This window comes from Podarcis liolepis, assembly GCF_965112155.1.
Source record: "Podarcis liolepis genome assembly, chromosome: 15".
NCBI classification, from domain to species: Eukaryota; Metazoa; Chordata; class Lepidosauria; order Squamata; family Lacertidae; genus Podarcis; species Podarcis liolepis.
Genome location: NC_139566.1, coordinates 11,375,750 through 11,390,799, shown reverse-complemented (window position 1 = coordinate 11,390,799; position 15,050 = coordinate 11,375,750). Strand labels below are relative to the sequence as shown.

The 15,050-nt window shown below is 49.9% G+C and overlaps 1 protein-coding gene across 1 annotated transcript in view; it reads left to right on the top strand.

The window, feature by feature from the left end:
- Nucleotides 1-14,846, top strand: part of ASH1L (ASH1 like histone lysine methyltransferase) — a 75,667-nt gene extending 60,821 nt beyond the window's left edge. The window contains exons 16-28 of the mRNA XM_083477492.1: nucleotides 537-694; nucleotides 1,271-1,423; nucleotides 2,271-2,325; nucleotides 2,453-2,585; nucleotides 3,105-3,353; nucleotides 4,636-4,722; nucleotides 5,010-5,100; nucleotides 6,354-6,492; nucleotides 7,744-7,920; nucleotides 9,991-10,153; nucleotides 10,818-10,858; nucleotides 12,554-12,858; nucleotides 13,593-14,846. Of these exons, the coding sequence (XP_083333618.1) occupies nucleotides 537-694; nucleotides 1,271-1,423; nucleotides 2,271-2,325; nucleotides 2,453-2,585; nucleotides 3,105-3,353; nucleotides 4,636-4,722; nucleotides 5,010-5,100; nucleotides 6,354-6,492; nucleotides 7,744-7,920; nucleotides 9,991-10,153; nucleotides 10,818-10,858; nucleotides 12,554-12,858; nucleotides 13,593-13,684 (1,843 nt within the window). The 3' untranslated portion in view covers nucleotides 13,685-14,846. The remainder of the gene's footprint in view (nucleotides 1-536; nucleotides 695-1,270; nucleotides 1,424-2,270; nucleotides 2,326-2,452; nucleotides 2,586-3,104; nucleotides 3,354-4,635; nucleotides 4,723-5,009; nucleotides 5,101-6,353; nucleotides 6,493-7,743; nucleotides 7,921-9,990; nucleotides 10,154-10,817; nucleotides 10,859-12,553; nucleotides 12,859-13,592) is intronic.
- Nucleotides 14,847-15,050: the final 204 nt, after the last annotated feature.

Here is a 15,050-nt window from a genome sequence, read left to right as displayed (position 1 = left end):
CATGGTTTGCAAACGGCTGGCCAATAAGGATTTTTTTAAAAAGTGGTTTGGTGAGATGATAGAATTGACAAACCGCAGGCTCATTGCTGCCTCCCCAGAGACAACTGCATTATATAAAAGCTGAATGGGTGGGGAAATGGAAGCAGACAAGCAGGTCTAAATCATGGCTTTATTAAGATGCTCAGGCTGTGATTATGTGTTCCAAATCACGATCAGAACGAATCATGGATTGGTAGGTCTGAGTCGAGCCTTTCTACAGAAATGGCCCAACCCTTGCTTTTAACCTGTGCCTCCCTGGCATCTGTCTGAAGCTTCCCCTACTTGGTCTTTATTCCTGACCCTTCCTCCTCCTCCTCTTCCCAGTCTGATCTCGTGTAGATTCCAACCCCTTGGAGCAGGGATCTCTCACTCCTAAGCTGTGGCGATGTGCTGCAAATATCCCGCAGCAGCCAACCTCGGAAGGCGAAGAAAGCCTTTTATTTCAGCCCCCACCTCTTCTCTTCCCCATCCCTCATCTTTATTTGTGCTTCCCCAAGGAATTTTGTGCTGAAGCATCATGTTTTCTTGGTGCGCAATTGGGAGAAGATCCGGCAGAAGCAAGAGGAGGTCAAGCACGCCAGCGACAACCTTCAGTCCGCCTCGTTATACACCCGCTGGAATGGGATGTGTCGGGATGATGGCAATATAAAATCTGGTCAGTGCCCCTGTTGCAACTGGTGTGAATCTCCCAGCCTTTCTCCATGTCTCCTGGATAAGCGATAAGCATTCCGTGAACCTTAACCTTTCTGAAATCAGTCTTGCAAAAAGTTGCCATCCTGTCTGTCTCAGATATTTGTGACCTAATGAACCAAGCTTGAACCTCCTTTTCCGAGTCGCCTAAAAGTGATTCTGCCTTGCCATAAGCAATTGGACAAGCAGTGTCCTGGCCACATTTTACCCTTTGCGTTGCATTCAACTAAAATTTGATATCCAGCAGCAGTGGCATGATATATTCAAAGCCCCCACTCTGTACAATGAGAGTTGCTGGTTTTTAAGTCCCTCAGACGTACATGTTGTTCAGAGGAGAGGAAATGGGAAGGTAGCTCAGTGGCAGATCAGGAAGTCGCAGGTTCTCTAGTTAGCTGCCTCCCAGTAGGGTTGAGAGAGACGGAAACCCTGGAGAGCTGCTGCCTGTCAGCGCAGACAAAACCAAACTAATTGGGCCGGTTGCTTCCTGTGTTCCTGCGGGCTTCGACTAAAGAGGCGTCTCTTCCTCCCCTCTCTTTTTCAGATGTCTTCATGACACAGTTCTCTGCCCTGCAGACTGCCCGCTCAGTGCGGACACGGCGGCTGGCTGCGGCCGAGGAGAACATCGAAGTGGCGCGGGCCGCACGCCTCGCGCAAATCTTCAAGGAGATCTGCGACGGGATCATCTCATACAAAGGTGATGGCTGCCAAGGAGCTGATCATTTGACAGGCTCCACAATCCTGTGTTGCTGGGTTTCCAGAGGGAGGAGAGCTTGAGCTTGAGGATTTCAGGGGTTCAGTAATGAGTGGCTCATGGGTGAGAGCAGGAGCTACCTTGGGGGAAGGCTTTGCATCCCTGGCATCTTCAGATGGGGCTGGGAAGGACCCCGGTCTGAAAAGCTGCAGAACTGCTGCCCAGCCAGTGTCAACAGTGACACTGAGTGAGGCGGACCCAGTGGTCTGATCCTGTATTAGGCAGCTTCCCATACACTTCCTTGGCTTTTGCAGCATTTGCTGTGGGGTGGCCAGCCTCTGACTCTCCGTCCGTCACCCATGAGGGCTGTCCAGTGTTTGATACACATGTTGCTCCCACCTCCTTAGTCTTGAATTGTAAAGAGCTGTAGCAGAAGGGGCTGTAGCTCTAGAAGTAGTGGACAGAATTTGAGGGAGGGGGGAAGGGAGTACACAGCGGGTGGAGGAAATTCATCGGAACACCAGAAGAGCCTGTCTGCTGGATCAGACCAAAAGGCTCATCTATCTTGCCGTGGCCCCACCGGAGCCCACAAGGGCATGAACTCGAACAGCACTTGCCAAAAGGGCCCATTTTAAGAAACTGTAAATTGCATTGCCTCTTAATTTTGGCTTGTGATGTAGCTGTGACTTAGGCAAGTCAGGGACTAAGGGGCACGTGTTTCTTTCCCACATATAGTTCCTCATAATTTCTCCTTCCAAATAACGCCCACCCACCCCAAAAACTACCCAAGACCAACCATACTGTAAAATCCCTGTGGCAACTGCTCTGCATCCCTCTGCTTCCGTTACAGATTCCTCCAGGCAGCTGCTTGCAACTCCTTTGCTGAATCTTCCCCCGAAGAAAAAGTAGGTTTTTAGCATTCTCCGAAGGGGTGGTGGTGGAGAATCTGTGATTTTACAAATAGATTTCATGTCATTCCTCAAATACGGGCTTATCAGTAACCTTTCACATTTCCACCCCTGCCTGGTATAGAAATGCAGATTACTATGAGAAGATCTCGGACCCCCTTGATCTCACCACCATCGAGAAGCAGATCTTGACAGGCTACTACAAAACTGTGGAAGCTTTTGACGGCGACATGCTGAAGGTCTTCCGCAACACTGAAGTGAGTTTGCTGTTGTGTTGGCAGAGGAAGGCACTTGGTTCTAGCAGAGGGTCCCAGCTGGTCCTTTGAGAGTCAGGGTGTATTCATTAATTGCCTTCAATACAATTGTCTCTGAAATGCTCAAGTTCCTTCCCTGGAGGCCTTGCGACTCCAAATAACACAGTAGAGGAAGGGCCTCAGGGGAGTGCCTTTCCACCACCCCACTCCTGAGAACCCCGCCTAACCCTAGTGAACTTATACAACTCCCATTCGAGGCTGGGCGGACGCTTGAATCAGAAGCCACCGCCCTTGTGTCTTGCGGATACGCTGTAATGTTCTGTTGCAGTGCCCACTTGTTACTTGTGCTGGAAGAAAATGAACCAAGCTGGGAGGGACTGGTGGGTATGAAGGAGAAGGTGATGGGACCGGGGCAGAGGGCGCCTATGTCAGAGTTTTATGGCAGCAAAGATTGAAGCAGAAAGGGCATTTCAGTGGGGCTGGGAAAGGCTCTGAGTTTCTGGACTTTTGTCTTCTGCGCAGAAGTACTATGGCAGGAAATCCCCGATTGGGCGGGACGTCTGCCGGCTGCGGAAGGCCTACTACAACGCCCGCCACGAGGCAGCTGCCCAGATCGATGAGATTGTCGGAGAGACGGCGAGCGAGGCAGACAGCAGCGAGACCTCCATGTGCGAGAAGGAGAGCGGGCACGAGAAGGACGAGGACGTGATCCGCTGCATCTGTGGCTTGTACAAGGACGAAGGGCTCATGATCCAGTGCGACAAGTGCATGGTGAGGGCAGGTTGTGCGTTCCTCTCCCTCACAAGACGGGGCTGCGTTCTTGCTGAAGATGAGAAACGTGCTCACATGTAGCCCCTGTACCTGGCCCTGTTCTGTCAAAAAGCAAGGTCCAGACCAATGGCTGGATTCCCTCCTCTATAGCAGCCTGGTATTGGTGGGCCAGAGGAATCCGAACCTATTAGAACAGAGGTGGGCCCCCTGAGGCCCTTCTTCATGTGCCTCCTCCACAAGAGGGCTGGAGGGTAGCAACACGGGAATGGGCCTTTTCTGTGGTGGCTCCCCATTCGTGGAACGCTCTCCCCAGGGAGGTTTGACTGGCACCTTCATACACCTTTAGGCGCCAAGTAGAAATTTCCTCTTCAACCAGGCCTTTGGCTAATTGACATTCGATGCCCTTTTAAATGTGTTGTGCGAGGGAGCATTATTGGTTTGTTGATGGTCTTACCTTTTGTAATAGGAATTAGGAGTTGCTCGTGCGTAAGTTGCCGCCACTCTCAGTGAGGTTGCCTGGAAAAACCTTTCCCTGGCTGGACAGTCCTGATTCTGCGTCTGTCTCAGTCACTGGCAGAATCCGTCAGTGGGCGTTTCCTGAACTTCTTCCAACATAAAAGTTCCTTGACGGATAGTCTCCGCCTAGCCTCCCTGCGCGGAAGTCTTCTGTGCAGGGTGGGTGTGGGCAGTGGAGGACCAATGCTCTCCCCGCTGGTCTCTGGCGAAGAGTCCTGGAGCCATCCTTCCGAAGCCCGCCTTTCTCCCTGGTGTAACGCTGATTTCCTTCCCTGGTCACTGAGTCCCCTCCTTTCCTGCTGGGACCTTCTCCGGCATCGCTCGGGAGCCCTTCCTCCACTCCTGACTGCGATGGCAGTTCCCTGACACCTTTACTATGAATATTGTAGTTTTTATATTGTAATTTTATGTTGTGAACCACCCTGAGATCTACCGGTGAAGGGCGGCACATAATAATAATAATAATAATAATAATAATAATAATAATAATAATAATAATAATAATATAGAATGAGTCAGACCACTGGCACATATGAGTCAGTATTTTCTACTCTGCTTGACATTGACTCTCTGGCATCTCAGGCAGAGAGCTTTATCCATCCCTGATAATCTCTGATTTTAAGATGCTGTTACATTGTTTTTAGGCTGCATTATTTGAGTTTAAAAAATCTTAAAACTGTTCAGAAATGCTTTAAAATAAATAAAACTCATCTTCTGATGCTTTGGGGTGGATCTCCTTTTCTAATGTGTCTGTTTTCTCCTGTAGGTCTGGCAGCACTGTGACTGTATGGGGGTGAACTCTGACGTCGAACACTACTTGTGTGAGCAGTGTGAACCTCGCACGGTGGATAGGGTAAGCCACCTTCGCTTGCCCAGAACTGAGCAGGGTGACTTTGAAACCCTCACGCCATTGGCCTCTTTATTTTTCACACAGCCGGGCTGTTTCAGTGGCTTTCTCCTCTAAGGAAGCCTGGGAATCATAGCCCTCCAGCGTTCAAGTGTTCTTCACAAAACCACAGTCCCTAGGGTTCCATGGAGGGTGCAGGCTTTATTAGTGCTGTGTCTGCGTTCATCTTGGTTTCTAAACGTAGTCAGGATGACAAGACGTGTCAACGCCTTTGGCCCTTTTCTTTCTCGCAGGAGGTTCCTATGATTCCCCGACCTCATTACGCCCAGCCTGGCTGCGTTTACTTCATCTGTCTGTTACGGGACGATCTGTTGCTGCGTCAAGGTGAGTGTGTTGACTTTCTGGGGGGCGGGAGGGAAATTCATAATATTCAAAGTTTTTAAGAAGGCAGCCAAAACAGGTTGTAGCCAAGCAGAAGCATAGGAACATAAACTATACATAAAAATAATACATAAAGATAAAAACTTGACCTATACAATGAATAAAGCTTACATAAAACAGGAACCTTAAATCTCAAGGGCAGTCACATAGATTGTCTAATTTTAGCAGCCTTCTCTGCAAATTTAGCTGCGTTGAACATTACAGACTAGTCCGAACCAGACAACAGATACTTAATCCTATCCATATTACTTACTGAGGATTGGAGTCGCAGCTGAAGATTTCTAGGTGTTTCATACAATTCACAGTATAGCATAGAGTGCCCGCTGCCTTCTCCCCTCCAGGGACTACCTCAAACACAAAAGCACTAATTCTGGGGTTTTGGATTAATTAAGAGGCAGCCGAGAGAGTCCTTTGGGACATCCATCCCCTCTCTCGTGACTGCTGTTTGTCAAGGTGCTTGAGCCTGCCTCGCTCACTGATTCAGGGTATCAAAAGGTGAGACATTAAGCGAGTTAGAAATCTTGGGTCACCTAAGCCCTGGGGCCACCTGGTCCGACTGGCAGCAGCTCTCCAGGTTGTTTCCTCAGCCTCTGAAATCGGGGCTCTGTGGTGGTAGTTGGGTAGGAGGAAGGGAATTAGGCAGCTTTTATGGAAAAGTCATGGTATTAGAATCTCAGAATCGTAGCGTCAGAAGGGACCCCATCTTGTCCAACCCCCTTGCAATGCAGGAATCTCAACTAAAACATCCATGACAGATGGCCATCCGACCTCTGCTTAAAAACCTCCAAGGAAGGAGAGCCCACCACCTCCCGAGGGAGACTGCTCCACTCAACAGCTCTTAGCCGCAAAGACTAAATGGGCCACCCCTGTTCATTGGCAGGATGTCTCTGAATGCTTAATTGTTCAAAACCAAACAGGGGAGACCCATTGCCCTTAAGCCCCTGCTTTGTGGGCTTCTACTTAGCCACTAAAGGAAACGGGATGCTAGACTGAACAGAAGCTTGGTCTGATCTAGCCGGCTTCCTAGCTGGAGACGCCATTTCAGTGAACCTGGCAGTTCTTCTTACACGCAGCCCATGCTTGCAACTGCTGAGCCACCTCTCCTACCGCCACTCAGTTTGTTAGGCTTCTGTAAATCCACCCTGCTGGGCTATGAGAAAGCCGCTCTGATACGCCCTTCCTCACCCCATCAACAGGTGACTGCGTGTACCTGATGAGAGACAGCCGAAGGACCCCGGACGGCCACCCTGTCCGGCAGTCGTATCGCCTGCTCTCCCACATCAACAGAGAGAGACTCGACATCTTCCGTATCGAAAAGCTCTGGAAGAACGAGAAGTAAGTCCCAGCCCCACCTTGCTTTAAAAAAGCGGAGCTCCATCTCACTGACCTTTGGTGGGAGACCAGCCACATTGGACTCCGTCAAAAACGTGTCATCAGAGAATTTTCCCATCCCTGTCCTCCATCCCATGCATGAAAGTAGCAGGTGGTGGCAGTTCATGAAGCCGTAAGATATCCCACCTCTTTTCCTGTCGTGAGCAAACTAAAGAGGTGGGTAACCTATAACTAACACACACACACACACACATCAAATGTTGCTGGACTCCCATGATCCCCAGCAAGAATAGCCAGCTGCAGTTGTAAGCCAGCAAGACCTGGAGGGTTGGAGGAGGACATCATTCATTGGGTGACATCATTCTCCTCCTTTGGCGGATGTGTCCAATGCAGACAGGAGGTTCAGCTAAGCCCTGTCTCCAGAGACCAATGAGAGGTTCACAGGATGTCATCATGCTCCTCCACCAGTGTGCTCTTACTGCATTGAGAAATGGCTGCAGTTCAGATCTTTATCTTCAGTCTCAGGCTTGGCTGGTCTGAACTTCAGCACCCATAAATATATTTGTTATATATAATATAAATTTATATACTTGTGCCACCATACACACACACACACACATATGTGTGTGTGCCATCAAGTTACACGAAATATTATGGTGCATGTACAACAATCTACAAGTTCGGAAAAGCATAAAATGCCATAAAAGCCAAATCATTAAAATGAATGGCTAATCAAGAAAGTTTAGACAGCTGTCTAAATCATTCAGCATAAAAACATCTTTGAGAGATGCCTAAAAGCTGAAAAGTAGGGTGCCTGCCAAATCTCTGCTGTAAAATTATGTTTTTTTCCGCATGGCAATGATCAATTCCCAGCTTCTAGTTGAGGCCTGGCAACGAGTACACACTTAAAACTTAATTATATTTAACAGCGATCGTATTAAGCTCCTCCGTAAACACAGATTCATTTGCAGGCAACCAGGAGGGAGAGGAATAAAAGCCAAGCTCCCTTACTGAGGTCACCTTGGTCTGGCTGGGACTCTCATGAGTCAGTGCTCCATCGTCAGCATCCAAACCACCTCTCCTCTCAGCTCATCTATTGTGTCAGAATCCCAGGGCTTGTGGCTGTCAGCCTAGCAAAAGGGAGCAAATTCTGTAGAGGACGGGGAGGAAGAAGAAGAAGTGTGTGGGTGCGTTGGGTCTGTCATCTCGGCTCCAATGGAAACACCTCCTTCCTTTTTTCCTCCTCATAATCAGGGAGGAACGGTTTGCCTTCGGCCACCACTATTTCCGTCCGCATGAAACGCACCACTCCCCGTCCCGGAAGTTCTACCACAACGAGCTGTTCCGGGTACCGCTGTACGAGATCATCCCCTTGGAGGCCGTGGTGGGCACCTGCTGCGTCCTGGATCTCTACACCTATTGCAAAGGCAAGTCAACGCTCCCGGCAGCCTGGAGCCACTTGCTTTTTCTTTCCAGGGGGACCTATGATCCCAGGCTGTTGTGCTCCCAAGCACAGTGCCAGGTGTAAATAGGTAAAGGCTCCTGTTTGAGCCCTGAAATACCCCCTTCAGCAGCCTGTACACACTCTTCACAGTTCTGGTTGTGTCCTGTCTAAAAAGGAGATGCTAGAGCTGGGAAAAGGGCAAACCATAGAACAATAGAACCATTAAGAGTCATCTAGTCCAGCCCTCTGCAGCGCAGGAATATTTTTGCCCAATATGGGGCTTGAACCCCCAACCCTGAGATTAGGGAACAACAAAGAAATGATTGGGGCAAAGATGAGGATGAGCATCTTCCTCACAGGGAAATCCAAAGCATTTTCTTTTTTACGGTCAGGGAGGAGGCACCATCAGAAGTTTATAAAATTATGCACAGTGTAGAGAAAATGAATGTAGAGAAGTGTTTTTCTTTCCCTGCTGCTTCGAGCTCCGGAGAGTCACCCATTTAAATCACTCTTGACAGTAAAGGCCAATAAAGGAGGATTCTGGACCAGACAGGAGGTATCCGCCTAAAATTCACAGGAGGATCGTTGAAATTAGTGGAGCGAAAGCTGTTCATGCCCATCAATTTCAGTGGTTCTGCCACCGTATCTGATGATGGATTGTGGCTCTCAGGTGACATTAAAATAAGATGGCTGGTAGACCTCTGTGAAGCTTCTGTCAACAGCTGCTTATAGCTGTGATGATTGAATGGAATCTCTGAATGCCAGTTGCTGAGAAGAGGGGGTGGAGGACACAGCCCAGACATCGGCAACCTAAGGCCCATGGGCCAGAAGCAGCCCATGAGGGTCGCTTAACCGGCCCATGAGCTGGCCCCAAACCAAGCTGCCTGCTTGGTGAGTCCCCACGCGCTGCGCTAAACTGGCGCAGCGCGTGTGGGGACTTTCTTCTGCGGCTCCGGAAATTGCCCAGACACCGGTAATTGCTTCTGCACAAGCGCAGTTTCCGATGTCTGGGCATGCACAGAAGCAATTTCTGGCACCACGGACATGAACAGATGTGATTTCCTGCATCTGGGCATGTGCAGAAGTGATTTCCGGTGCCACGGACATGTGCAGACGCGATTTCCAGCATCGCACTGCACCATTCCGGCTCATGGAGGAACTCGGCGGGAGTGGTCTGGCCCATGCCCAGTAAGCCTTGCTGACCCCTGACACAGTCTGTTACCTTCAAGCTGTGCCTCTGGTCTACCCAGGAGTATCAGCTTGGTCCTCTGTAGAAAACTGGCTGCTGGGCCCTTTGGGTCTCGTCCAACAGCACAGACTTAACTTCCGTTCCCTGTAGAACGCAGACCACAGAAAGCTGCCTCATGCCGAGTCATTCCTTTCTGCATCTTACTCAGCGTTGTCTACCCGTTGACTGGCAGCATCAGCAGCTCTCCAGGGATTCAGGCAAAAGTCTCTCTCTTAGCCCTACCTGGAGATGCCAGGGATTGCACCTGGGACCTTCTGCATGCAAAGCAGATGCTCTGCAACTGAGCTGTGGCCCTTCCATACATGTATCTGTGCAAGGTTCACTTCTTTAGCCTGGGCGCCAGCACCTGCAGGAGGCAGGCAGTCCTTGCTGCATCTATGTGCTGAGGGTTAAGTGAGCCAGTTTTAGCTACTCATCAGGCAGACACACAGAGCAGCATTACCTGCCCTTGGATGTGGCTAGCCTGAAAGCGAATTGTGCTGAAAACCAGAAGGTTGGTCCCCAATTCTTAACCACTTCCACATGCTAAACATTCATTTGGAGGTAAGAATAAAGAAGGAGTTGTTTTTCTTTTTAAATGCGGGGACAAACATTTGCTTCCGTCCAGGGAAAGTTACAGTAACAAGGATTAAAAAGACAATATCCTGCAGTTTTGCGAGGGTGGCAAGTTCCTTTAGTTTTTAAAAAACCCTCTCCAGCCCTGCCTGGAGGAATTTGGAACAGCTAAGCTCCGTAGTCGTGCTTATTTTGATTCTTGGCACGCTGCCTCACCTGATATTCTTGCTGTGCCAAAACTCCCTACAGGAAGGCCAAAAGGGGTGAAGGAACAGGACGTCTACATCTGCGACTACCGCCTCGACAAGTCAGCCCACCTTTTCTACAAGATCCACCGGAACCGCTACCCAGTCTGCACCAAGTCCTACGCCTTCGACTACTTCCCCAAAAGGATGACGCCGAAAAGAGACTTTTCGGTGAGCGGCTCCATGACTTCTCTCTCTAGCATCGAGGGGAATCCTAACCCACACGCTAAAACTCTGCTTTCATTTAGTTTGTTACAAGCGAACATCAGTAACCACAAACTGGTTGTTCCTACGGACACAAGGGTGGAATAATAAGGTTAAGCCACAGGCAGCTCCAATCAGAGCATCTCTCTTAAGTTGCCACCCTTTGCAGGAAGCTGCCATCTCCCGGATGAATTCAGACCTGATTTCCTTTGACTTCAGATCTGATTTCCTTTGCAGCAGTGGCAAGAGTGGGGGGGTCTTCCAAGCTGTACATTGATAAGCACCTGCATTATAGCATAATCACATTCTCCTCCCCTCAATTCCACATACTTTACCACTGAGCTTCAAGTAAAATAACCTAAGATGCCAGCTCTCATGCTGCTGAATATATAGGGTGGAATTAAAGAGGAGCATGGGAATCTGCCCCCTACCATGTCAGATGATTGGTTCAGCTGTGTTGACACTGACTGACAGCAGGTCTCCTGGGTTTCAGACAGGGAGTCTTTCCTAGCCCTACCCAGGGATTTGAACCTGGAACCTTCTGCAAGCAAAGCAGGTGCTATTTCTCTGCGCTTACAGCATTAAGCCTCCTCTGAACTTTCACTTGCTTCTCTTTTACTCTCCATTGCAGCCTCATTATGTACCTGACAACTACAAGAGGAATGGAGGCAGGTGAGTTGCCTTAGCTCCTTTTGGCTCCTTTTTTCCTTTTTTTTTAGGGCCTTCAGTGTGGTGGGTGCTTCCGCAGAGACCTTTTTGGAGCTCCTGCACTCAGTTGCTTAACTGCAGCACAAATGGCACTTCCCTTGCCTTCCTTTGAGTTAGACAGGATGGGAGCAAGAGCAGCTTAGCTTGCCTGCGACACTTAAGCAGTACAGAGAAGGCATCCTGCAAGGCCGCTAGCAGAAAGCTGAGGCAGCATGCAAGTGGGGTGTGGTGCTCCCTCAGTAGAAATGACTCTGGGCAGTTCAGGGACAGGATCATAGAAAGAGGGGCTTTGTCCCTCAATCCCCCCCCCCCAAAGCTGATAGGATGGTGGTAATAAAGTGAGGCATGCCATAACCCAGGATTCCCACAACTCCCAGAACTCAGGGTCACCAGTGGAACTTGGCAGCAAGTTGACGGCAAGCAAAAGAAGGTGTTTTCACTATACTTATACTTGTTTAAAGGATGTTTGCTCTGCTCTTGAGCAAATTTTCAAAAACCTCCCAGAGCAGTAGTGAGGCAGCCACTCTCAAGAGGTCTGGAAAAAAATCACTGCTCCAAATGGAGCAGAAGTGACACACCTGCCCAGTGTGTGTGTGTGTGTGTGTGTGTGTGTGTGTGTGTTCTTTCCTCCAAGCCCCGCTCCCCAGTGTGGTGTTCCTCTGAGGAGCAGCTGCCGCCTTAAACAGAGTGAGACCATTGACTCCTATAGCCTGGCATTGTCCACAAGGACTGGCAGTGGCTCTGCCAGGTTTCACGCGGGTGTCTCCCCCAGTCTCACCTGGAGATGCCATTGGAGTTTGGAGTGTTTTCTATGCAAAAGCCCAGAGTGCTGTACTAATAATGAATAATAATAATAATGTTTTATTTATACCCCACCCTTCCTGGTCAGGGACATGGGTGGCGCTGTGGGTTAAACCACAGAGCCTAGGACTTGCTGATCAGAAGGTCGGCGATTCGAATCCCCGCGATTGGGTGAGCTCCCGTTGCTCGGTCCCTGCTCCTGCCCACCTAGCAGTTCGAAAGCACGTCAAAATGCAAGTAGATAAATATGTACCGCTCCAGCGGGAAGGTAAACGGCATTTCCGTGCGCTGCTCTGGTCACCAGAAGCGGCTTAGTCATCCTGGCCACATGACCCGGAAGCTGTATGCCGGCTCCCTTGGCCAATAAAGCGAGATGAGCGCCGCAACCCCAGAGTCGGTCACAACTGGACCTAATGGTCAGGGGTCCCTTTACCTTTACCTTTACCTTCCTTGTTCAGAAAACTGGGCTCAGGGTGGCTAACAACAAATTTAAAACACTACTGAGACACACACACTGCTCACAACCTGAAGTAGTGCAGCCCAGAATTTTGCCGCTTCATTTCTGTGCAGTGCCTTGAAAAGGTACATTCTCGATTGGTTTCTGTGACCTCTTATGTAGGAAGACTGGGGGTATGTGGTGGGGGGGGGATTGCGTCCCAAACATGACCCCTTTCAGAGATCTAGAGAGGAAGGACAGGGAGCCCTCAGCACAGGAGTGCAAGCTGCAGCAGCAGTGTGCATCCCTCCCGTGTGTGTGTGTGTGTGTGTGTGTGAGAGAGAGAGAGAGAGGGAGGGAGGGAGGGAGGACCGTGTTGGAAGGTTCTCCCCCTGACATGTGGCTGACATCTCCTTTCTCAGGTCATCTTGGAAGTCTGACCGTTCCAAGCCCCAGAACAAAGACCTGAGCCAAGAGGAGGACCCCCTGCCGCTGATGGAAGACGTGATTGTGAGTCAGGACCAGGCTCCCAGCGAGCCGGCGCCCAGCCTGGAGGAGCCAGAGAAAGAGGCGCCCCCCCAGGAGAGCGGCGAGGTGGAGAAGAAGGTGGAGGAGAGCAGCCCCGTCCCCAGGCGGCCCTGCACCCCGGAGGAACGCAGGCACATGCAGCGAGAGAGGCTCAACCTCATCCTCCTCACCCTCCTAGAGAAAATCCCAGGGAAAAATGGTAAGAGGCAAGAGCGCAGCCCCCCCTCTTCTCCCTCCCCCCATTCCCCTCTCCAGAAACCTCTGTTAAAGTTAGAGGATTGTTAGTAATGTGTAGCTCCCAACTTTTTTGGGAGTGGGGGAGCTCGAGTAAAGCAGCCCAGATAATCATCACACCAAAAGCTAGCCCAGCTGGTAATAATAATAATAACAATAATAATTTTTATTTATGCCCCGCCCTCCCCAGCCAAGACTGGGCTCAGGGCGGCTAACAACCAATAATAAAAATAAGTTGATTAAAATACATTAAAACATTAAGATGCAGCCTCTTCACAGGAGGAGAAAGGAAAAAAGAGAGAGGGGGAGGGAATCAAACTGAATCTAAGCCAAAGGCCAGGCAGAACAACTCTGTCTTACAGGCCCTGCAGAAAGAAATCAAATCCCACAAGGCCCTGGTCTCATAAGACAGAGCGTTCCACCAGGCCGGAGCCAGTGTTGAAAAGGTCCTGGCTCTGGTTGAGGCTAATCTAACTTCCTTAGGGCCTGGGACCTCTAGGGTGTTGCTATTTATGGACCTTAAGGTCCTCCGTGGTACAGAACAAGGCTGGTGGGGGGCATGGTCTGAGGGAGAGAGGCGTCTGCCCCCTGGGTCTGAGGTTCTTCACCAAGTAGCAAAGCATCTTTCTTTGGTTCCAAGAGCGTTTGCTCTCTTAAGTCCACACTGTTATTTCTCTTTGGTGCGTGTGTCTCTTCCAGCCATTGACGTCACGTACCTGCTAGAGGAAGGTTCGGGGAGGAAGCTGCGGCGGCGCACTCTGGTTCTTCCCGAGAGCAGCTTTCGGAAGTGACGCTGTGCCCCGGGGACAGAGGCTGCGGCCTGGAGTTTTCCGCTGTCGGATTGTGCGTGAGACGGACTTGGACGGGCGAGGCTTTGCCGCCTTCTTGTGCCTCTGCAGTGTGCGTTGAGGGCATCAGGTGGGCAAGAGGAAACTGACACACACACACACAAAAAAAAACAACAACCCCACGGTTCTGTAGCACTTAGAAGAAACGGTTGGGCAGGCGTGCCACCCTGCCCCTTCACCCGCGGCCTGCCTGGCAGTGGTCTTACGATGTGTGTGGGGTCGGGCGTGCCTTGTTGTCAATGTTGAGGTACTAAGGAAAAAAACACACCTTGTGGTTCTTTGTCCAAGACGGTCAAATTTTAGTTTAACTTATTCCCCTCCACCCTCCCCACCCCAGCGTCCCTGCGCCAGAGGGAGGGGAAAGGGGGGTGTACAAGGTGGGCGGGTTGGTGAACCGGTTCGGAACCACGCTCTTTCCGGAGGAACCCACATCGTTTCTCCTTCAGCTGGCGCAACAGTCTGATTTCGGAAGTTGATTGGGAGGGCGGAGGTGACGGCATGAGGAAGTGTCCGGGCCCTGAGGGGCCAAAGATACAGGGAGGGGGGGGGCAAGATCTTCGATTTTGCGCAAGATGCAACAGAGGAAGTGTGGCGCTCTGAGCGTGAGGGGGCTGTCAGACATTCTGTGTGGGAAGCGCCCCATCGCCACGGACTTGAAATGAAAGCACTTGGTTCTGCGTTCTGCACCTCGGGGTGGGGGTGGGGTGGGCAGTCAAGGAGAACAACGGTGGTTTTAATTTCTCTCTCTATCCCTGCCCCCCCCTTTTATTTTGCTGCAGAAGATTTTTTATAAAGCCAAGTCCACCCTGTTTTACTTATTTTTCGTTTTAGTGTTTTCGGTTGGGTTTTATATATAAATATATATATATATATAAGAAAAAAGAAAAAAATTAAATAAGCTGTGGTTCTTGTGTGTCCAGTGCATTGTGAAAACTTTCAAAGACAAAAAACAAAGGAAAACTGTCAAAACAACAAAAGCAAACAGACAAAAACCAACCTTTCACTACACGAACCGTCAAGCAGTATTTTCTGAGCGCGTATTTGTTGTGAAACTGTAGACTATTATCCACTGATTAACACTACTCTTTGTGTTTCTTTTCTTTTTTTTTAAGAAAAAGAAGAAAAAAATATATAAAACCTGTACAGCTTAAATGCGTCCCGTCTCTTAAAGAGACAGTGTATTTTACTCTTCCCGCCTCTCTCTCTGCCCTTAATCCAAGGAGGGGGGTGGATTAAAAAGACACAAGTGTTAACTCTCGTCGGCTGCAGCGAAGGAACCGTTTCCTTGCTTTTGACGCAGTAGGGTGTT